The sequence below is a fragment of the Fukomys damarensis genome, unplaced genomic scaffold (assembly GCF_012274545.1).
Source record: "Fukomys damarensis isolate Sample0158 unplaced genomic scaffold, DMR_v1.0_HiC HiC_scaffold_33, whole genome shotgun sequence".
Taxonomy (NCBI): Eukaryota; Metazoa; Chordata; class Mammalia; order Rodentia; family Bathyergidae; genus Fukomys; species Fukomys damarensis.
Window position 1 is genome coordinate 42,957,481 of NW_022900945.1, and position 23,415 is coordinate 42,980,895.

The 23,415-nt window shown below is 47.5% G+C and overlaps 1 protein-coding gene across 2 annotated transcripts in view; it reads right to left on the reverse strand.

The window, feature by feature from the left end:
* Positions 1 to 22,884, reverse strand: part of Kcnd3 (potassium voltage-gated channel subfamily D member 3) — a 207,728-nt gene extending 184,844 nt beyond the window's left edge. For both annotated transcript variants that reach the window (XM_033758105.1, XM_033758104.1), the window contains exons 1-2: positions 22,807 to 22,884; positions 18,161 to 19,337 (exon numbers count right to left, since the gene is read on the reverse strand). In XM_033758105.1, coding sequence (XP_033613996.1) covers positions 18,161 to 19,266 — 1,106 coding nt within the window. In that variant the 5' untranslated portion in view covers positions 19,267 to 19,337; positions 22,807 to 22,884. The remainder of the gene's footprint in view (positions 1 to 18,160; positions 19,338 to 22,806) is intronic.
* Positions 22,885 to 23,415: the final 531 nt, after the last annotated feature.

Below are 23,415 nucleotides of genomic sequence, written 5' to 3' on the forward strand. Positions count from 1 at the left end.
CTACAGGGTAGGGGATTGCCCTCTCCCCCACACCCTTCCAGAGCAGCAGGAAGGAGGCCTAGACAGGGACAACCCTGACCATGCTTTCGTCCCAGGAGGAAGGAGTGCAGCTGGGGGATAAAGCTCTCTGTCCAGTGACCTGGGCTACAGCTCAGCCCTGTTGCTCTTCCCTGGCTCAGCTGCCAGGAATCAGCAGCCAGGATTCTGAGGTCCACCTGTCCTCATCATAAATGCGGTGGGCGTCCTCAGCTGTCCCTCAGAAAGCAAACATCAGTGCCAGCAAGGCCACTGTGCTCTGAGCAGCCCCATCACCCCATCAGACCTAGCTGGCATGATGTTTCCTGGTCTTTCTTCAGTGTGTCCAGTTTCCTGACCAACTCATCTCTGAAAAATAATTGTTTCCTTATTCACTCCAGGCAGCTCCAAGAGAGGGTATGGTGGAGGCTAGTGTGAAACTGACAGGCTTTTCCATTGTCCCTCGGTGTCTGAAGTCCAGGGTTGACCTCTCTTTAGTGCAGGGGTCACGGGCTGCTCTGCAAAGGCCCATCGCCTCCTCACAGCTGCCAGCATTTGCCGAGCTTCTTCCCTCTCTGCCCTCCCTTCCACCTACTGTCTCCACACCTTCCTGCCCCCCGCCATGCTGAAGACGTGCCATGGGATAGCAATGCGGTGAGTATGGTGCTGACCTAGGGAAACGGGTATTTCAGGGAGGTCAGAAGGAGACAGTTGAAGATTTCATAGCAGGAGAAGATAAACCCTGCAAAGAGGCACAGTGATCTAGGGTCAGTCTGACTGCGGTTGCTGCCTGGCTGTTTCTCTGGCTCAGCCTCTCACGTGTATGACAAGGGGCTTGGCTGTGTGTGAGAGGCCCACAGAGCCGAGCCCTTCGGCAGCTCCAGTCCCACTTCTGTTCTTCCTGCAGCTTCTGCCCTGAGTTTCCCTGGCCCAAGTTGCTAGCACACCATCTGGTATTTCTGGGTGAGCCAAGAGTTATTTACCAGTGACAGCTCTGTTCATCTGGCCATCACCGCCCATGTGCAAGGGCAGAAGAGCTCATCTGAGCCCCAGTGACAGCTAATACTGAGCACTCACATGTGCCAGGCCCTGGCCTGGGCACTTCATAAATGTCATTATGTTTAATCCTCATTTCCTGAAAAAAGAAACTGAAGTTCACAGGTGGCCCTCTGCTTGATCACAATGTTAGAAAGTGACAGAGCCACTGTTTTCCTTCAGAGTGCCGGCTCTTACTAACTCACTGTAGCCAGAGGGGGTGTCCTGTGAGAAGCCAGACCTGCCCAGCCAGGAGCAGGGGTTATGGCTTGGGACTGGACAAGTTTGTGGTTCCCCTTTGGCCTGGGGGAAGGTGAAAAGGGCTCAGGACAGGAAATTAGCAACTTGGAGCGCTGTGACTGGCACTGTGTGAAGGATCTGGGCTGGCCTGCTGAATGGTGAGAGACCAGAGTCAGGTCATCCATCCCTGCTGCCCTAGGTGATCTTGATCCACCTGCCACATATGTGGGTGAGGCCACCCCAGATCATACATCCCAGCCATGCCATAGCTGATCCAGGAGGACAGCTCTACCCCACTTCCCTGGCTAAGCCAGCCACAAGAGTCACGAATCAAACCATGGAATCATGAGAAATAATAAATGCTTATGGTTTAAACCACAAGATTTTTGGGGTAGTTTATTTTGCAGCAAAACTAAACCAGAGCACTACATAGGAAATGATGAAGTCTAGAGCGTTAAGTCCTAAAGCGAGAGCTGTGGCCAGGGCAGTGGCAGTCTAATGTAGTCGTTGCAGGGCTTCTGGAGGCAGAATGCTGGGGATGGAAATTGTTCTTGGCTACGGAGTAGCTGTGCAACTTCTGAGAATATAACTGTGCCTCAATTTTCCCATTTGTAAAGGGGAGATGATCATAATGCCTCTTGATGGTGCTTCAGTGAAAAGGAGTCAACAGAGCACTTAGAACGTTGCCTGGTTTTTCTATTATTATTATTTAAATAAATAGGTCTGCGCAAGTCCCAAATGTCAGGGAGGTCTTACCTGGAAGAAGGGTGCTCTAGCTCCAGCTCCAGCTGGTCAAGACAGGTAACTGAGCCCTATCACACAAGATAGGGGCTCAACCTCAGAGGGATTTCCTAAGGGGAGCAGCGATGGATGCAGACAGCTGGTGGAGCCCTTTCTGGCAAACGGGCTTCTGAGACTCACAGGAGCTCAGGCTGGCAGCCCCCCTTCCCTCGCTGCACCAGCACACACAGGGGTTTCTTCTCTTCTGAAACAGCTCCTCTCATCCAGTCTTCCTTGAAGCGCCATCAGAGTTCAGAGGGAATTAGTCCTCCAAGAAAAGGAACAGGAGAGAAAGCTCGTCCCTTATCCCACCCTCTCTGCACCCTCCAGTCAGGGTCTCTGACTGCCTTCTGGTGTTTAACTCCACTGCACTTCAGCACAAGGAGGGAAACGGACACCTCTATACCAATATGGCTGTCTGGGCTTCCAGCCAGCGCCTGGCAGGAGGGGCAGAGGTGCCCAAACTCTCCCTGGGCTACAGGACTGGGCCCTGGGACCTGATTGTCTTCCTTGGCTTCGCACACAGCCTAGATTTTCACTGCAGGAGGCCGAGCTGGGACCCTAGCAGCAGGTGGTGGGGGGAGTGAGTCCGGCTAAAAACCAGGATAATAGCTTTCCAACCTGTGGGCCACAGTATGCAGGTGGGCAAGAATACTTCCAGACACAGAGATGGACATGGATCCCCTTAGTTCCTGAGGTACCCTGGGAGGGGTGCAGCAGAGTCCCTGGTCTAACTTCCTGAGTCAGGTAGCCCAGCCAGCCCCCGGTCAAAGAACAAAGGCAAAGGCAAACCCAGCTGGGAAATACAGCTCTAGAAGAAAACACCATCAAAGCAGAACAGGAAAGGCAGCAGACAGTCAGAGGAGCTCCTCTTGGAGCAGAATTGAAGGCTGTATTTTTCACATTCTTATTGTTGCTAGCAGACAGACACTGGAATAGGATGGGGACAGAACTGATTCTGGTTCCTGCAAATCTGGAAACAGGAAAGGCATCATCCTCCCACTAAAGTGGAGCCAACCATCACCAAGAGAGAGGAATCCTGCAGTGCTTGGGCAGTGGAGCTGCCTGCCTCACCTGCATCCCCATAACCTTTCTCTGCCAAGCCTAGTTATAGGTGTCATTCCAGTTCATCTGGTTCATTTTTGTACCTGGCGACCACGCCTTGCAAGCTGTTCATCATTCTAAAGGATCCAAACATATAGTCAGTACACTAGTAATGTTTGTTGAGTGAATAAAGGAAATGGGCAATAGCAGATGCAAGTTGGCATCTGAAGTTGGAAGATTTGCTGCCCTTGCCTACCCACCCTCAACATTGTGTGTCTATGTAAATAAAACTGCAAATCCAAGGTCTGCAGGATCTCTCTGGCCCAAGAGAGATCCCTTCAGCATTTCTTTCTAGATTCTCTAGGTACAGAGTCCTTGTCTGGGAAAAAGGGGTGGGTGGCCGAGGGTTCATCTGAGGATCAGAAGACTCCACCCTGGATAAGGATGGCGCTTCTGGTGTGGGAGGAAGGGTCATCTCTCAGCAAGCTAATCTTCCAAGAATGAGGAATACCAGATGGTGAAAAGAACAAGTATGTCCAAATTCCCCAGTGTCAGTGATGATCCAGGTTACCCTAAGAACTTCCCCCTCCACACCCCGCTCAGCCAGCTGGCATCTGCTCATACCCTCACCACCACCACCATGAGCATGGTCCCCATGTCTGAGTCCTCCAACTTGCACTTTCTACCCGGAAGATTTCCCTTCCTTGCTCTCCATACCAACTTCCTCCCACAATTTACACACTCCTACCAGATCTATCTCTTTTGTGATTTCTCAGGGTAGAACAGCTCTGGCAATCCCCTTGGCCCCACCCTATCTGGAGAGCAACATTTCCAGAGCCACGAACCCTGTCCTAAATTTAGGCACCTCCTCCCTCACTCTGTGCCATGAAGCACACAAGCCTTGTGTCTGATTCACTGTCCAATCCTACTATCCTTCAGTGTGTTTGGCCGTACCCATGCGGGTGCTTCTGACTCTGTCCCAGTAGAGCCAGCAGGACCGCAGTGATACAGTGACAGGCAAGTACACATCCACTGAGCCCTCCTGTGTACAGATGCTCTGCTGGCAGCTATAGTCCGGGACCAGAGTACTTGATACTGGGAGCAAGGGATGCAACCAGGGCACTGGGAGCAAGAGAATTTCCCCAGAAGATCCATTTCTTCCTAGAAGACCACACTTCTGTCACCATACCTGCTGCCTGCTCTCCAGTCCTCATCTCCTCCCTACACTGGAAGTAAGGTCAGAGAGATGCTTGTAGCCTGCAGGGAACCCACATACTTACCCTCTCTCCAGTCTCCTGTGATCATTTAATGGTTGGTTTCATTCAGATAACTCAAGCCATGCTGCCTACATGCATGCTAATAGCAACCTATAGCAATTCTTGCACTCCTGTGAGGAACTCATGTAATAAAATCATGGCGGTGCAAAAGGGAAGGGCTATTTACAGAGTATCAGGATAACAGTGGAAGAAAAATAAGCGGGTGACGGGGTGGAGCACATAGTAGGTGGAGGTGTCAGTAGGGGTGGGCTTATGAGAGATAATGTAAAGAATGAGGGCTCCAGTGACCCCCACAACTCAGCCATTTATGCTGCACAGTGTTTGGCTGTTTATCCCACAGGTCACTGGGTGGTGCCTTACCAAGGAAGCTTCTGTACCCCAATGGGCTTAGATCTGAAAGGGCTGGGCCCAGATCACCCTGAATCTGTACCAAGACAGATATCCCATGGCTTTCTTGATACCAAGTCCCTCAGGAACTTCTCTGACCATAATTATCCCTGCCTTCTGGAACTATTTCCTAACACAACCTTCTGTATTCTTACAGCCCTTGTCCTTTAGAGCATAGGCAAAGTAGTTTGGGTTTGATACAGAGAGGAGGTGTGATCACTGACTCTCTTCAATCATAGAATGAACTACATCAAATGAGGGAAGTTCCCAATCCCTAGAAATGCTCAGGCAGACCTGTTGTCATCTGTTGGGGTGGTTGTTGAAGCAAGTCCAGCTCTGAAGGTTAATAGCAAACTCAACTCTTTCTATCTAAGACTCATGGGGCTTAAATGCCTGTCTGATCTCGTTTAAAAGACTCTTGGTCCCAGGGTTAACATCTAATGCCTTCTCCTCATCTGGCTCAACCAGAAGTGCCTAGGGAGCTGTTCTCTCCAATCACAGAACCACAACTGGGTGGTCAAGAGCTGTTGACCCTGACTATATCACACTGGTTCACCATCTAGTACTGGGAGACCTCTGGGGGAGTCTTTAAGCAGGACCTCCCAGGAGTCCTCTTTGTATCCTTGAATTTCTCATGGCTACTTTGGGCAAGAATCCTTTTACCTTCTGCCTCTGTGAAGAAGAAGCAATGAGGATGGGAAGGTCGCCAGGACCTTACCATTTACAAGCTGATACTCCAGGCTGTGGATTATCCAGGCTACTGGGCTAGTGACCCATTTTCTCACAAAAAGAAGAGATTATGGCTTGTGTCACTGGCTAGGTCATGGGAACTCATCATTCAGAGGAGGTAAAGAGAGAGGAAGTGACCTTCCCAAGGTCACACTGCCTGTCAAAGCTGGTCCTACACCCAAATCTCCAGGCCCCCAATCCAGTAGTCTTTCTACAGTCCTATAGAGCCCCATTCCAACCAAAGGATTTGGTCAACCCACATAAGTCAGCTCAGGCATGAAGCACCTAACTCAGAGTGTGGACGAAGCAGACTGTTCCTCAGATGAGTAGCTGACCTTACAAGGAAATATTCAGAAAATCAAACGTGCCATGTGGGAGTGGAAGCAGAGTGGGCATAATGCTTCACAATCTCATTCTAAGCCTTGCCTAAACTCTGTGCATGCCAGGCAGGCTGTGGGAGAACGTTGCACTAATCAACACAATGCTCTCTGCTCATTTACGACAAACTTCTGAAGGAGTAGGGAGAGGGGACTTGAGGTGTGTGCGGGAGTGTTGTGGCTCAGAAGACTGTACACAAGACCTCGGGTACAGAAATCTTGGGGGAGAATTCCCAGCAGAAAGCAGAAGAGAAATGGGCAGAGAAAGAAGGGAGAAAAGAAAAAAAAATACGGTCACATACAGTCTGTGATTTTTCTTCATCTCACCCATGCAGAAATGGCACAAAAGAGGAGGAATGAATCCCACAGCCACAGTACCAGAAAAGCCAGCAGAAGGGGCATGAGGAATTCAGGAAGAGCAATAGGTGCCTGGCCACTGGGATTGCTCAAGGGTGTGAGACAGGGCACAGACCCGCATACACACCAGGGATGCCTCCCCTGGTTCCAAAACTGCGGAGACCAGCTTTTCAGCTCTGTGCTGGCTGTGATACCTCTGGTGAGCAAGGAAGGGGACAGCTGAAAGGTTAGATGATGCCCAAAGATAGCTGCAGGGAGAAGTTAGAGGTGCTACAACCCCAGATTAGGATGTTAGCAACAGGCCACTTGGGGCCTGAATCTCTCCAGAGGAGGTGACCTGAGGTTTTGAAAAAGTTATTACAAAAGATACTTACACAGGATACTCACCTAGTATACATATTTATAATTTGTCCTCACCCATATATTTTTTCCCAGGGGAAGGGGTACACATTCTATTAGTTTTCTCCTAGTTTATAATACTCTAAGTGTTCTCACCCTTTTCCTTTTTGTCTTTCTCCTTCTTATTAGTGTGTACTTCATCTTTTGGTACACTTACTGCCTGCCTGTCTCCTTTGTCCGTATCTCTCGGGGCCCAGACAAGCCTCAGATACCTGCTGGATTGTTTACCTCGACTCTGATCTTTCCTCTGTCACATTCTCTGTTTACCCTTCATCCTCGTAATCTTTGTTCCTGGCACATTAGGGGTTCGGGGTGCTTTTTGCATCCTCTCCTCCACCCACAACAGAGGCAGTGGAAGGGAGTTCTCCATCTCCCAGGAAATGCACTTTGGGCTTCCAAATGCTCTTGGATGGATCTGAGCAGGCCTATTTCTGAAACTACAATAGTATCCTTTCTCATATGGTCATTGGTAACATTAGATGCATATAAATAACTTCTATTTAGCATACACCGAGCACATTGCCCAGGCTCAGTCATATGAGTTTTTATTATTGTTAAGGCAGCGGCCTCTCTCAGTTGGGTGAACCTATTTCTACTCATTCAGTCTTCAGTGGAGACGGCAAAAACATCTGCTTGTCCACCTCTGGGTAACAACTGTAAATAGACTCCAACAAAGCCAGGAAGTCACTTCTGTCCTGGAGACAGCCGCTCTCTGGCTCCTCACCAGCTGCAGACACAGTTACTGGAGGAAAGGGGAGGGTCTGCCCCTTTGAACACTCTTCCATTTCTCTCTCCCCTTATCAGTTTTATCCTTGTTTCTAGAACTTTTACTTCGATGTTGCATTCTCATTTTATACATTCATTTGTTTAATGTCTACAGTTCTTACCAGAATGTCAGCTCCAGAGAACTTGACAGTTTTGGTCACAGAGACTTCCTAAGCTTCCAGAATGATGATGCCTGATAGACAGTAGACACACTATATTTGTTGAGTAAATTATCAAATAAATGAGTATATTTAATTTTTCTACCATGATCTTTCAAGGGCCAGCTGAAACACTACCTCCGGCAGGAAGGCTTCCTGATCCCTGAATCTTGCTCCTTTTCCATATATTCGCCTGTCCTTCACTCATGCCTTTTATTTTACAGAGTCCAGAAATACAGCTCTGTGAGCACGGACATTTCCATTATTGGACTGGGATTCCTTATGAAGTCCATGAATTCTAATGTAATCAAAGAACCTCACTCTGAATCCAGCAATGCCACCACATTAAGGGAACTTGGGCAAAATGTCTCAGCCCTCTCACATGTAGAATGGGAAACTAACACTCACTTCATGGGCTTTACTCCCCATCTTCCATTTCTCTTTAGCCCATCACATCACCCAGGACTGTGTCTTGTTCACAGTGAGGCATGTTTGCTGAACTATCACATTCCCTAACTATATTCAAGGAGGCAAGACTCCTGGGGCAGGCAGATCCTAGGACACATCCACGATGCCAGGGAGTGAAATGGCTTCTCCCCAAGGAGAACACAGGTCTGAGTGGGGGCAGCAGTGTAAGTCCCCAAGGGTGTGGCACTATAAGGACTAGAACGGTACCACCCACAGATCTGCTGGGCCTCTCTGAATCAGCATCACCCTAGGCCAGCAGAGGGGCTTCTAGCTCTGTGACTATTTAGACCCCATTTCCCATCCACTTGCAATACACATGTGGGACCCCTTTATTATTTTTTATCAAAGCCCATAAACAAAGTGTGTTTTCCTGGGTGGGTTATCATTTTCAGAGATGAAAAACAAAACATTGTTTTTACTCAGAAAATTAATCGCCTCTAAAAGTTCCAGAAGAAACACAGTATAAAAGAGAACTTCCACAGGCCAGGAAGAGATTAAATGGAAGCTTCAGCAAAGCTGTTTTTAGGTAGCACCAACACTCTTAAGGACAATGCCCCAGAAAGAGAGCACAGGTCGGGAGATGTTTCCCAACACCCTGTTCTCTGTCCGGTCTTTCTTCTTCCTTGGACAACCTCACCAATCTTCCCACGTCAGTTGATAGTTTTTGACACTGTCTCTTTAGTTCTGTTCTGCCTGCTGAGTTCCAGAGTCATCTTTCCACCTGCCTGCTAGCCATCCCAAGGACACTTGGGATTAACTGCAAACACCACAGGTCCAGAGCCAAGCTCATTGTGTACCTCCCATCCCAGGTCCTGCCTTCCTCACTTCTTACCTGGATTGATCTTCAGGCTGACCATCCTATGTCCTGTGTCTTGTAACATTCATCAAGATGCCTGCCAAGTAAATCTTCCTGGTTCAGTGCCCATCACCAAAACACTTGCAGTGGCTTCAGAAAATCTACCAAATTAATTCTTTAATCTCTTTAATCCTCTGCCTTGCTAGCAAACCTTTAAACTCCTGCTTTTATCTAAAGCCATTTCCTCTCCATATCCCCAAACATCACAAAACAAGCATATTAGTTAAGTTTCCCAAACATTATGGCCTTTTGCAACTTAATTGGATTTCCCATTTCCTTGTATCGAAACCCTTCTCATGGTTGTTGGTCTAGCTAAAATGTCACCTGCTTCTTGAAGCCACTTACTCATTCATTCATCAGCAAATATTTACTAAGCATTTATTCTAAGGCCAGCGATTTAGCTCAGCAGTTTGGTGGTCTGCCTTGCAAGCACAAGGACCCGAGTTCAATCCCCGGAACCAAAAAAAAAAAAAGCATTTATTCTGTAGTAAGCATCCTAAGCATCTCAACACATGCCCCTTTCCCTCTTCTATACTCCTGTGAACACACTAAGGTCTCCCACTATCTTGTAAATTTCTTAGGGCCAATATCTTTTTTTAATCTATATACAGTGGACCCTCGAGTTATGACCAACCTGACATACGAATGACTTGGGTCATGAATGGAATTTTAGGTTTTACCTTATAACCAAAGTATTGTGTTACAACCTGAATGCCAGCTGCTTGTGCTTCCAGATGGTCTCCGAAACATATTTCATCATTAAAGAGTTCTGGAAGGAACATGACAACATCCTTTCCTGGGTGGAGTTGAGAAATCTTGGGCCAGTGTCTCACTAAGGACACTGAGACCGCCTGGAAGAAAGTGTGGCCTAAAATTTTACAAGAGAGAGACTTTGAAGGCCCTGTAGAGGAGACCAAGCCTTCAACTGACCAACCAGCTACAACCAGCCCTTGTAAACAAATTGAGTTCGTAAGTCAAGGGCCCACTGCATCTCCAATACTACCTAATAATGTGCCCTGCAAATACTGGGTATTCAATAATATTTGTGGAATTCAATCAAGATTTATGCTGCCCATGGCTTAACATTGTTTAGTTTACTTCTCCAAGGTTTTTTTCCTGCTTAAGTATGCGTGTCCAGAAAGAAGTAAAAATAAACTAATGATACTCTTCTTAACAGCTATCAGCCTGTAATTATGGGTAACTCTCAGTTATCCATGCCAGTGGAATAATACCATCGGAAAGAATCCCGCACCAGAGGAAAAAAAAAATCCATCAGTCTTTGACATGTACTGTGCAATTTTTAAGCAGCTGACTTGCTTTTTTACTTCTGTTTGGCTAATCAGTTGATATTTGCATTTAGTCTCTCAATAGTGGGCTGTGAGATGGGGGAAATGGAGAACTATGCTGGTGGAAGAAATCCAGTTTGTGATCGCATATTTGCTCTAAGCAACCTCAAAGGCAAAACTGGATGATGGTAGCATTGCAAGCTGCTAGAGTATGGTAGGATACCCCTAGGTGTGGCCATTTCTCTTCTCTCACTGCCAAGGGCAGAGGCTCCCAGCCACCTGAAACAGCCCACTCTGGTGACCAGAATGTGTTTCTGTTTGAGGAGATTGACAAAGCGCCCTGGGACTCATGAGTTCTGGGACACAGGCAGGGCTGTGTTTCTAGACCACTTGGCCTTGGAAGGGACCTCACAGTGCCACTGGGATCCACTGGGTACAAATCAAAGAAAATGAGATTTGCAATTTTGCATTGATAGCCAGATAATGCAGTAGGGAAAGTTCCCCTTTTCTACTTCTGAAGGAAACAAATATCACATGTGGTGATTCGGCAGCTGCATTAGTTTGGGAAAATTGATGCACATTTCATATGTCAGGGAGCTGAATCCCAGAGAATGGAGCCAGCCTCCCAGAAAATGGTTTCTTTATATAGTTCCATCCATTTATTGTTTGATTGGACTTTCTGTATATTAAATTCAAGCTGTTCTGCCGCTCATGGGTATTATGATGCCTTGGCTCGGTGGGAAATAATGAAGGTGATGGGATTTTACAGCATTGCACTACAAAGGAGGCGTCCCAAGGCTCATCCATCTCTCCATCAACTAGCTTGTGTGTGAGTTGGCACTTATATTAAAATGATTTTTCTCATTCAGTTTAATGACACTCATTTGAGTCCTGATACCGGGAATATGATTATACAAGCTAAGGCAATCTTCCTTCATCCAGGCATGGTCAGCAAAGGCTCAGCTCTCTTTCCTCCCCCGGTCTCCACCTTCCTACACACCCATGATTTTCATCAAGCTAGGTGGATGGAGAGGAGTGTGGAGAAAAGGTTGGTGTTCTGGCTTGAGAAAAGCAGGTTGGACGGAGCAGGAGCTGGAGGCCAGGAGAGCTGAACCTTTTGACACAGACCTGTGGATGCTCCAAAGCATGGTGGCAACTCTTTCCTCACTGTTATGAGGAAATCCTCACCAGAGGCTCATTTAAGGTCAATCTTGTGTACTCCTTCTAAAAAGGAAGGCCTGGTCCCTACTTTCCAGAAAAACAAAACACTGACTTGGATCAGAGGATGACCACTTGAGACACATCTGAGTTTTCAGTGGGTGTCATCTTCCTGGAAATGGGTGGCTGTGTGCAGAGCTACTTGCCCAAGCACTGGGCAGGAGGAGAACCCTACTGCTCTCCCTGGCCCAGAAGAGATCCAGCCACGATGGAATATGGACCAGAGCTGTGTTAATGGCTTGCGACAGCTGCTTTCTTCTGGGTGAGAGAAAAAGAAAACCTGAAACCATGACTGAGGGGCTCTTCCCCTCCCCCTGAGTAGGGGGAGGGCCTAGCTGTCTTTTATTTACACTACCTCGAGGCAGAATAATTGCTGTTCCCTGGGAAGAATCATGTTTGTGTTTACAAGTGTGTTTAAAGAGGGAAACCCAAACACAACCAAGCAGAGAGAAGTTGAGATTGATTTCAAGAGATTCCGGAAGAGAGCTGTGAAATGAGCACCAGCCTGGAAATCCCTTTCCAAAAATTGCAGCAATTTGAATTGCTGGATCAGAAGACAAATCCAATGTGATGTTCCCAGTGTGAAGCACCCAAAAGGCTCAAATTCCACTGGCGTGAACTGACCTTTCCTTCCTCTGCAGCCCTGAAGCCCTGAGGCCACCACCTGTTTAAGCAGTAGCCTCTGTTCTGGTAACTGAACAAGGTTTTCTCCTTGGAGCAGATGCCAAACTCTTTGCCAGGTGCTCAGTAACTGTTCCATCAAGGTACAGATGCTCCCTGCTTATAGCCAGCAAAAGGCACACCCTGAGATGCTGTGGCTGCAACTCGGCTCTTTGAGCTTATTTGTTCCACACGGAGATCTCAGCCATCCTGCAAGGCCTAAGCCCTCTTCTTGTGAAATGTGCCATCCAGAAGTGGAGCAAGTCTTTAGAACTGTCTTCTTGCAGCCTCTGCTTATGAACTTTTTAGCTGGCTTGGGAGCAAGGCCACCAAACACTTCCTGAGAAAGCTTCCAGTTACCTCTGCCTCCAAATATACGCAGAGTCCCTCACTTCTGCCATCTCTACTGCCACTAACTTCAGTCCTGCCATCAACCTTTGCCTGAATTACTGTGAGAATTTTTTCTCTAGCATGTTTAGGACACAGAGGCTAAAATGATCCCTTGAAAACACAAATTTGTGGCTCAAAACCCTCAAGTGGCTTTCTCTGCCTAGTAAAGGGCAAGGTCTTAGGGTAGTCAAGAGGAGCCTGCACGAGCTGCTTCCCCTCTTAGTTCTTGGCCTCACTTCCCAGTCCTCCTCTGACTTCTTTCATGTTGCTCAACCTTCAGAATCTTCCTGCTAATCCAAGGATAGCACAAAAAGGCTCCTCCTGTCTGATGGCCTTTTCATTTGCTATTCCTCTGCCTGGAATGGCAGTCCCACGCTGCCTACATTTCTTCAGGTCTCTGCTCAGTATCACCTTATCTGAGAGGCTCTACTTGACCTTCTGATATAAAATAACTGCTCTTCCTCACTCCACCCAGAGCCCCACATTCAGCACTCTCTGTAACATGGTGTTGTGTCTCTGCAGTCTGATACGATGTATTTGTTTATTTACCATGGTCCTGTCCACTGAAATGTAAGCTGCACAAGACTGATTTCTCCACTGCCGCATTCCCAGGGCACAGTAGGTACTCAGTAAGTATTTGTGGAATAAATAATTGAATAGAGGTAATCATGGGTACAGGGCTTATCTGTGGTTCCCTCTCTGTTCCTTCTTGGCCGTGGAATCTGGAGGGGAGCATGGTCAAGTAGCCAAAAGCAATGACAAAGGTTGGGTGCAAACCTCTACTGCAAAAAGCTACAGCGCGTTAAAGCTGAAGTCTTGTAGAGAGCCTGATTGGCTTCCTTGTCTCTGCTCTGCCCAGACATCCTGCTGGACACACCCCATAGGTAACATCTGGACAGCACTGTGGTTGGTTCTTACAATGGCCCAAAGATGGTCATCAAATAAGAATACTAAAAGCTGAGTGAGTTCAGGTAAAATACATTTGAACAAATATGTATTAAGGCCCATAAGATGTCAGGCTGTGCACTAAGCATGAATCATACAATGATTTTTGGATCGGAGACCTGCCCTTGAAGAGCTCATATTCAGAGGGAGGAGACATGCAAACAACAGAAGTTAATAAAATGTAATGACAAGATAGAAGAATGCAAAGTCTGCATGGCAGGCAAAAGGGCGGGTCTCCAGCTCCTAAAGGGCCATGAAGGCCTCTTGAAGGAGATGATGTGGGGCTAAGTTTGAAGAAATGATGTGAGTTGATAAGAGGAGTGATAAGGGTCATCTCTGCGGTAGTAAAAACATCAAGATCGAAGAAAGGGAAATAAGTCTCACTGAATTTGCTTCGCCTGTCCTTTATATTGGGCTGATGTGTAATCACAGTCCTTGCGTATTCTGAGCCTATCGTGCTGTCTGGTGCACAGTAGGTATTCTCAGTAAATATTGAACAAATGAAATATTCCATGTCGGATGCCAGTTTGCATCTCAGCTTCAGAATTTCAGCATCAGAGAACTGTTAGCTGAGAAATACACATCAACAAAGGAAAGGGCCCTAGGTCATTTATTCCCAGCATGTGAGGCATGATCAGGCCCCGGGCAGGGACCCACCTCCGTGCAGCCATGCCTGGTTAGTCAGTGCCCAGGACAAAGCACTTGATGGGCCCTGGCAGCAGTACATAAAAGTACACACAGAACCTGGAAAACAGATCTCAAACTAGCTCTGCTTCTGTCACTGGGGGTTTCTCATCAAGAGCCCCAATCTGTGCTGTTCCTGTCTCAGTCTTCCAAGCTGAGCCTCTCTGCCTCTGTGGAAACTCAGGCAGATCCCTTCCAGGATTGTGTTTTAAAGAGAAATGCAAATCACCTAGAGGCTGCTCCATGCTTGGAAGAAGTACAAATCGATTCTGTTTTTGTTAAAGTGGTTTTTGGACACTGTCAAAAGCTCTCTCATCTCAGAGCACAGGGTGACAGATCGGCTGCCGATCTCAATTATATAACTGAGCCAACGAGTGGCAATGAGTCATCTTATCAGCAGTGGACACTGCTCTGCAACTTTTCTATGCCCAATTTCCCTTCCCTACGATATCCAAGAGCAGCCCCATCCCATCCAGGCCTGGAGCTGACCCTCTGCAGCCTGTATGGCCACTTACTCCTAAGGCTTTCCTCCTTCATGCTGTCCTCACACCTGTGTTCCCACTTGAGCAGTCCAGGCCAACTGTGATGCCAAGAAAAGTTAAGCAAAATTAAGAAGAAAAATCTCATTTGAAAAAGTTTGTCACATAATACTAGTTATGTTGGTCTTATTTAATATTGGGAGTTCTGTTATCCCATCCCCCTGTTAGCTGAGATAATTGGGGATTTGTTTTATTTATAGCATCAATTATGAGCACAGAAATTAATCTTTGAGTGGTGCATTTTGGAACTCAACTGTCAAGGGAACAATAGGGGAACCTAGGCAAAGCTCAGGGGTCTTCCCCACCAGCACAGGAAGCAGCAAAAGAAAGTCATCCCCAAGCCCAGGTGGCGGATTGGGCTCTTATAGCTCTTGCGTACTTAAGGTATTTTAAGATATTAAATAAACAGTGATAATTGGCTCAAAGAGATCCCTCCCTGGAGGACACCTAGTAACTCACTCGTGAGATGCTGGGAAAGCAGGCAGAGATGGCAACCAGAGCCAGGAAGAATGGGATGCCTTCACGCAGAGCTTCGGCCCTGGGAATGTCAGCCGGCCCTGCTCTGCAAAGGAGCCAAAGACAGCCTCTCTCTAGACTTGAAATAAGAGCTCAGGCAAGGAGTAGAAGAGGGAAGGTCAGGACACAGGAAGAAGTAGGGAGCTGCTGGGAGCTGTTGGAAGCAATCAGACCGTGGCAGAGTATTGGTCCTTGGTATTCCAAAGCCACTTGGGGCTCAATGCCAGTGTAGAATATGAAAAAGATGGGCTTTCCCCAGTGGCTGAACAAGACCACAACTAACTAGGGAGCGTGGTCAGGAGAGGAGCCAGCAGAGGAAAAGGTTTCCATGATCAAGTCAGTTAGGCTTCCAGTCAGGTCCAGAAAATGCCTATAGTCCTATGGAGCATCTCAGTGGACAGATCAGTCACCAATAATGGCTGCTCTCCTCTCTCCTGGGGGACAAGGGCTAGAGAAGAGCACACAGACTGAACGAGCTGCAGGCTCTGCAGGCTCAGATCTTGGATCTACCCTCAAGAGAGAACAAATAGGTCTAAAAGGAACTGAGAAGAATATCAGGCCTAGCAAATTGAGAAGGTGCCCCATTTACTCCGACCCATCCATTAAAAAGCATTTTGCCAAGCAACTGCTATGTATAGTCAAGCAAACAAGCCTGATAATGGTGACAACTGCCAGCTCAGGTCAAAGTAAAGTAGCCTGATCTAGCATTGAGCTATATCAGCCAGGGTGGGGGAGTAGAAGGGGTGCTGCTTTCTCGTAACTTAGCTGAGTTCAAGGAAGACACCACTAAAGGTTTCCTTTCTTGCCCACTTGGTTCTCCTCCCAGAAGCTAGACATTTTAATGCCTATGGAAGAAAAAAGAAATTTGTTCATTCTCAGGCAAGGGGTGAGAAAGCCCACAGGGCCCACGGTCAGGGGAAGAAGGCTTCCCCAGTGCAGGTGTCCCTTTCTTCTTTATGCAATCACTCTGGCAGAGTCCCCCCACCCCTGCCCACCTTAAGAAGGTAAATAGGAGACTGACTGTTCACTCCCTGATGCTAGACTTGTTCCTTGACCTACAGGGCAAATGCCAAAGGAAATGAGCAGTTTCCTCAGTAGCAGTAAAATATTAGATTTTGCCATGATGAAGCCATTAATTCCTAAGGCACTATTTTGAACAAATTAGAAGAAAATGTTTAACGTATAAGGATCGTGGCTAGGGTCAAGATAGGGCGCTTGGCTATGAGTGAGGTCCTCTTCAGGAAAACGATGGGATAGCCAGGGTCAGGCTGGAAAGGATGAGGATGGCTCTGTGTGCCTAGTACAGCGCCCGACATGTAGAAATTGTCAGACTGAAGTCTTCTCGACTAGCATTGAGCAGAACAGAATACCATCCCCTTAGGCCACGTAAAGAATGAAGAACTCTAAAGGTCTGGCAAATGGGACTGACGTTGGGATAAAAATAGGGCAGACTGATGAGTGACAGAGTTAAAGATGCCTCTTTCTCCTAACAACAGGCAGTTCTTTGCCCATTTTGCCCCTAAATATCCCTTGATGCCTACAAGCTCACATGTGTCACCTGAGCCAAGGGAGACAAAAATGAAACAACCAAATATTCTTACCCATTCCGGGTGAGCATCTATTTGAAGAAGTGCGTGTGCATGCACATGTGCTGGACTGGGGAGATGGGGAGGATGACTTTCTGCAGAGACAGGTAAGTGGAGGGCCGGTACCAAATGCAGCCTCCACAAACACAGGTGACACCCCTTGTTCTCTCCTTTGCTACTCCCTTCCCCTCCTTTATGGCAGAATGACAAATGAAATTATTTTAAAAGGTCCCCTCACCTGCTCAGTCATTCCCAATAAGCATACTAAACGTTATGGAAAAAACAGGCACCACCACCATGGAGTTTCAGCCAGGAAAAAAAAAATCAAATCACCAGGATGCCCCAACCAATTGTCAAAGACCAAATAAAAAGGTTCATGAATTCTCCATCAGCAATATAACACTCCCTGGTCTAAGCAAATAGATCCAGCATATGAATTGTGGAGAGATTTTTGCATTAGTCTCAACAGCTTCCAACAGCTGAAGCAGAAACCCCTATGAAATCGATGTCACATAAAGGTGCCTTTATTAGCTCTAATTCTGTTAGGGTGAAGATTGTAATCTCCTCCTTAAACCCCCTTCTTCTGATGCAAAGTTTCACATCCAGCACCATAAACACATTTTTGTGACCTCAATGGAGTGGAGAGTTCATAGAGCTGGAAGAGACAGAGTCAACTGTTCCTCTCCAGGCACCCGTCCCTTCCCCTGATGATACAGCTGTTTCTACCTGGTCACATGATCCATCCAGACCATCTCACTGCCATGCAGGTAGTCTGGGTCATGCCAGCACTGCCTTAGGCTGAGAAAGCAAGACCACTCCTCCTTTAATGAGAGAAAAGAACAGGTGCCTCAACTTAACTTTGCAGAAAATCTAAATTCAGTGTAACTTAGAGAAATATGTTCAGAGTCATTGAACCCTTGAGCAAATGTGGCAGCGAAGAAGCAAAGCAAGGCCAAATGAAAATAGCCTGCAAGTATGCTACAAAAAGAAGAAATGCAGGAAGGATCCAGAAAGGCACTGTTGGTATCTTCTGATGAAGAAAATCTGTGTCTTCGTACAACATTCACAGAACTTCTCAAGGTTCTCTTCCCCCTCACCCCATGCCATCTCCCTCCCCATCACAGTTCTTATGAGCACAGGTATAAGGATGTTACCATCACCCCAAACACACATACACATCAAACACACATACAGTGCTTGGCAGAAAAAAGAAATGGTGGCTTAATTTGTCACATTTATAAAACGCATCTCATCTCTAAAATAATCAATTCGGAGCAAGTTGCCAACCCAAACAAATCACACAAGGCTACCCCCTTCTGATGCTGCCACTTCCCTGGCTCCCAGGACTTGGGTGAGGGACTCCTTGCTCCTCTCCCCAATCCTGATATCATACAAAGCTTCACAATCCACCCAACCTCCACCCTGTGGGGTCCACTAACACCGACTTACCCCAGTGTGGTCATGGTTACAATGGTGTACCAGAAAGAGGCTGGGATGCTTGTGAACTTGCTGGCAGAGGAGCCCTTCTCTGCATAAAACATCACAGTGGCAAAGATGATGATGGCCATGGTGAGGGAGAAGAGCAGAAAGCCCAATTCGGAGGCACAACTCTTCAGGGTATAGCCCAGGATCCGCAGGCCCTGGGAATGGCGAGAAAACTTGAAGATCCTGAAGACTCGGAAGACCCGGAGTGTGACAAAGGCCCCGGACACATCCTCATTGTCGGTCATGACCAGGCCAATGTAATAGGGCATGATGGCCACCACGTCAATGATGCTCATCACACTGCGGATGAAGCGGTAGCGGCTGGGCGCTGCGAAGAGTCGGAGGAGGTACTCTACCGTGAAGATCATGACACAGGCTGTGTCCAGGCAGAAGAAGGCCACTGAGTAGCGCTCCCCACAGGGCAGCTCCTTGCTTCCTGGCACCGTGCCACACGGCACCGTCTCCACCACATTGGTGATGACTGAGACAGCGATGAAGAAGCCAGTCACATAGTAGAAGACCAGCGCCAGCGTGCTGGTGTGGGGGTTCTCGAAGGCCCGCCACATGGTCTGGCGGAAGCTAAGCGAGGGCATGGACTCCTGGTTGTTTTCCGAGTCATTGTCATCCATGAGGCGCTCGGCATTCTCCCGCTTGCGGTCTTTGTACTCCTCATAGCAGCAGTCCCCGATGATCTCGGGCAGGATGCCATAGAAGGCCAGCTCGTCATCGTAGGCCGAGATGCACTCGTAGCGCGGGTAGTGCAGCTTCCCTGTGCGGTAGAAGTTGAGCACGCAGCGGAACACCTCTGGGTCCCGGTCAAAGAAGTACTCCTTGGTGTCCTCGTTGAAGAAGAACTCCTTCTCTGTGCTGCCCAGCAGTGTGTCTGGGTAGCGCTCCAGCGTGGTCCTCCACGTCTGAAACCGCCGCCCGCTCACATTGAGGATGATCAGCTCATCCTGCCGCTTGTTCTTGTCAGCAGGGGCGAGGGGCATGGGACAGTTGGCCACCGGCATCCACCCGATGGCCGCAGCCCGGGCAAAGGGCAGCCAGGCTGCAACTCCGGCCGCCATGGTGACTCCAGCTCTTGGGCCGGTGGCTGTTGAACACTATATACACCAGCTTGGAGTTAGTTCAGCAGCCCCTGGGAGACAGGAGAAAGCAGAGAAAGGGCTGAAGAAACGGGAGGAAGGGGAAGGTCACTTTTGCCACATTTCCAAGGCAAATTAACAGAACTGAAACTACCACAGATTGAGATTCTTTTCTGTCCTCTCCAAATAGAGAGAGCACCTAGCAGGGAAGTGGGGCAGAGGGGCAGGATCACCAGATGATGCTGGCTGCCTGACAAACTGTCAAGTTCCAAGAGGGCTCAGGAGCACTTGGAGGGAAAGCCTCTTTAGCAGGAAGATGTGGGAAGACTCGGATAATAATCAACACTGAAAGGTTATGGCGTTATTACGAATTTAAATTGGGAGAGGGTAAATGAGTTCTCATTAAATGAATTTAAAAGTGGGATAAACATGCTAATTTTTATTTCACTTTTCAGCCACTAGGGTAATCAGGAATGGGGTGCAGATAAGGGAGATCAGGTAAACATATCCTTTCTATTCTTCCCTGGTGAAAAATAGACTAGGGTTGCCCATGTCTAGAAAATTCTCTGCATGGTAGATGACAACAGTAGGCCTAGGGCTTGGGAATATCTGTCCCCAACTCCCATGGAGAAGGCTGCTTTGGGCACAGTGCTTACTCTCTGGGGCTCTTGGTCTTGCTCCTTGACCTAACAGCCTATGTTCAAGTGGCCCACCCCCACCCCAGAGCCCTGTCCTGATGGAAAGACACGGGGAAGGTTAGGAGGCTGGGCAGGGTCTCCTTTCTGTCCTATGAAAGAATTCTTGGATTCTTGGTCCACCTGACTTGGAATGCACTGCCTCTCTCCCTCCCTGGAGGAAGCTGAGCCACGCTTGCTGCCATCCCTAGATTTCTTTGCCTCCCAACTCCATCTGCCCAGCATCCTTAGCTCCCTCTGGTTATATAACAATACTCCTTCCCATGCCAGCCTCTCACCTGATCTGCATTCTACCCCTGGAGGTTTCCCCCAAGGTAGGCCACCTTGTCCCTTCACCGTAGCTCTCTGAACTACACTTCTCCATCACCCCTAAGGAGGGAACAGTGGCATGGAGAATTATATCTGGCTTTAGGAAACAGATTTACCTTCCCAAATCTGGCTTTTTAAAGATGATAGTGAAATGACTCTGCAATCCCCAAATGTATACCATCTGTACAAAGACATGTGGTGACACAGAAACACACGTAACAGCAATGGGAAACTGTTCAGGGCTGGCACGCTCATCTCCACCAACCCTAGACTGATTACACAGAACAAATCCTAACTCAGAATTATTTGGATCCTCTGGAATTCACTTGATTTGACTGTATTTAAATAAACGAGGCAGAGGTAAGTCTTGGAATTTCTTTCTGTTCCACAGACTTGTAATAAAATCTGATCTTCATCTCTCCCTGTAATTCTGCTATCCCTTTGACTCCCAGATCTTGTAGGTTTCTCTCGCTTATAAAATGCCACTAGACTTTTCCACCTGGATGCCTCTGAAACTGGAGGTATGAATTATCTCTATTCATAACCCCAGACCTATCACTCTGACCGCATTTCTCATAGCTCCACCCCAAGAGTTGTTGAGTAATGAGACAACAGCTCTCACTGCCTTCATAAAGGCCCAGATTCCCTCACAGCTCCTCCCTATCAACAGTCTTTTCTCTCACTGCCCACCATTTCTCCCATTTCCCTGAAATCTATTCTACTCAAAGTAATCTCTCTAAAGCAAGTTTCAGATTGTGTTCTGCCCCCAAAGACCACAGATTAAAATCCAAACCCCTCGGCCTGCATCCCACCATCTCCACAGTGAATCCTGACTTAACACTCCAGCCATGCATGTGGACCATTCTAACTTTGAGCAATAACAGCAAGGGCTGGCTCATGGACAGACCCTGGGGATGTCGGCCTCTGGGTCATTCATCCTGTCAGGAATACCCACTCTCACCCCACCTATCAGATTCCTACCTATTCATCACCTTCTCTGTGATGCCTCCTCCTTTCCGACTGTGAGCATCTCTCCTTCCATCAGGCTTATGGCACTTTGCCTCTCTAGCATCTGTTTTCTTCTAGCCAGGATTACAGATACTTTAGATATGTCTTATTAATAATAATGGCTAACAATAATTGGCCACATCCTCTCTGCAAGGTATTGTGCTAACAGCCTCCCATGGATTCCCTCAATCCCTATGCTGGAAGAAGAGTCTGTCATGTCCCCTGCTTCATGGATAAGGAAAACTGAGGCTCACAGATGGGTAGCAATTTGGCAAACCCCAAAGTGGCAGGACAGGGGTTCCACTCATTTTACTGAGCACTGATCTTGGCAGTGCCTCCAGCTTCCCTGGACCATTTCCATCCATCCCACCAAAAGCCCTGTGGGGCACACACCACTTTAGCCTCTTTTTCTTAGACAGGGAATGAAAGATAAGGAGTTATAATGGTTGGCTAAAGGATATAATGACAAGTAGAGAGATTTAAACCTACGCATTCTCGGTGTGAAATCAAGTGTAGAGCCAGGCCACTCCCAGTGCTCTCCATCCCGTTGCAAGCTCCTTAAGGGTAAGGACCATGGCACCTCAACTTTTCATTACAACACAGGAAATAGCACAGGCGCAGCTCACAGGTAAGTGTTCAAACTAAGAACCCTGTTTTACAGATGTCATTTCTGTTTCATCGATTGTATTCCATGCCTTGCTTGTAATATTATGTTTCTAAACAGGTAGTGACCCCTGAAGACACAACTGAATCAAAAGAATCCAAGAATCAAGACTGCTTCTGACTCACCATAGCCTCAGTCAAGTTTTCTCAAGGAACTGGTCTCTGCCTCAGATTCCCCATCAATATGCTAAGGGAAACTTTCACAGGTCCCTTTGTTCACTAAAAAGGGGAGGCTGATTCGGATGTTACAGAACACAACAGGAATGACAATGACATCTCCTATAAGTGTCACCACTCAGAATAGAAAAACATCACAGACCTGATGAGCTCTTGATTGCGGAATTGAGAAAACTAGAAAAAGAATGGAGGTCATTCATCCATAGCAGAGGGTAATCCACGTGCAACTAATAGAAGATGTGGGAGTACATCTTTCACTGAACACTTTTCTTTCAGAAATATACCCTTATAATGAGCTGTGCTTTCTTTGGACCAGACTTACAGTCCCTCTGCACACACTTGGCTAGGTTTTTAAGGGGTAAAGGAGCTAGGAAGTAGCCCACAAGCTAGACACCAGTCACAGATGATTCTAACTTAGTTTAGGTTTGCTGAGTACTAACAATACTTGGTCACTGTCCTAGGCACTTTTACACATAACATGTAATGTATTCCCACAAAAATCATGTGACTTTTGTGCCCACAGGTCAGACATAAGGAAACTGAGAATCAGAAAATTTCCTTCAAAGGAACTAAGCTCCATGTATACAGGAGTTGACAATTTTCAAACAGATCACTGATCAGCACACATTACCAAATGGCTTTTCTGTTCAGGGTGTAGCCAAATACTAACCTATTCAACAGAACAGAGTAGGATGCAGAGAGTTCCCCTCCCCATCTTCGCCAGGCAGCAGAGAACAGGGGCTCTGGAGGCCTTGAATTGCAGTTTCAATTCTTTCCTAAGCTCGTGAAAGAAAGCCACTGTTACCCTCTGGACCTCTGAGTACTCGTCTATAAAAAAAGAATTGGATAAGAAGGTAACAAGGGGACCTTGTGGTTCAAAAGATCTCTGATTCTATTGGATCCAGGACAGGGAGGCTATAGCTCAGGTCTCACTGAGACGGCCTCATGACAGCTGCCCATGCAAAGTGGGAAGTGGAGCATCTGGGCTTGTTGCTGTGGGGATGCAATTAACTTAAGCCTCATCTCAGCAGAGGGAGTTCTGGGAATTCCTGAGGAGGCTGTTATAGGAACAGGGCACACAACCTGCATCACTTGGAACCCAAGGCAATTTGAGGCCTGGTCCATGCAAGAATCCTGCTCATCCTCCTGAGTAAAGGGGACCAATCCTCAGACCTGGGGGCCTGAACCTCTGACTATGTGTCTGTCCCAGAACGGGGCTTGGAGATGTAGGACCTGGAGGATGTTCAAGTGGCAAAGAGCAAGCGACTGCTGGATCAGG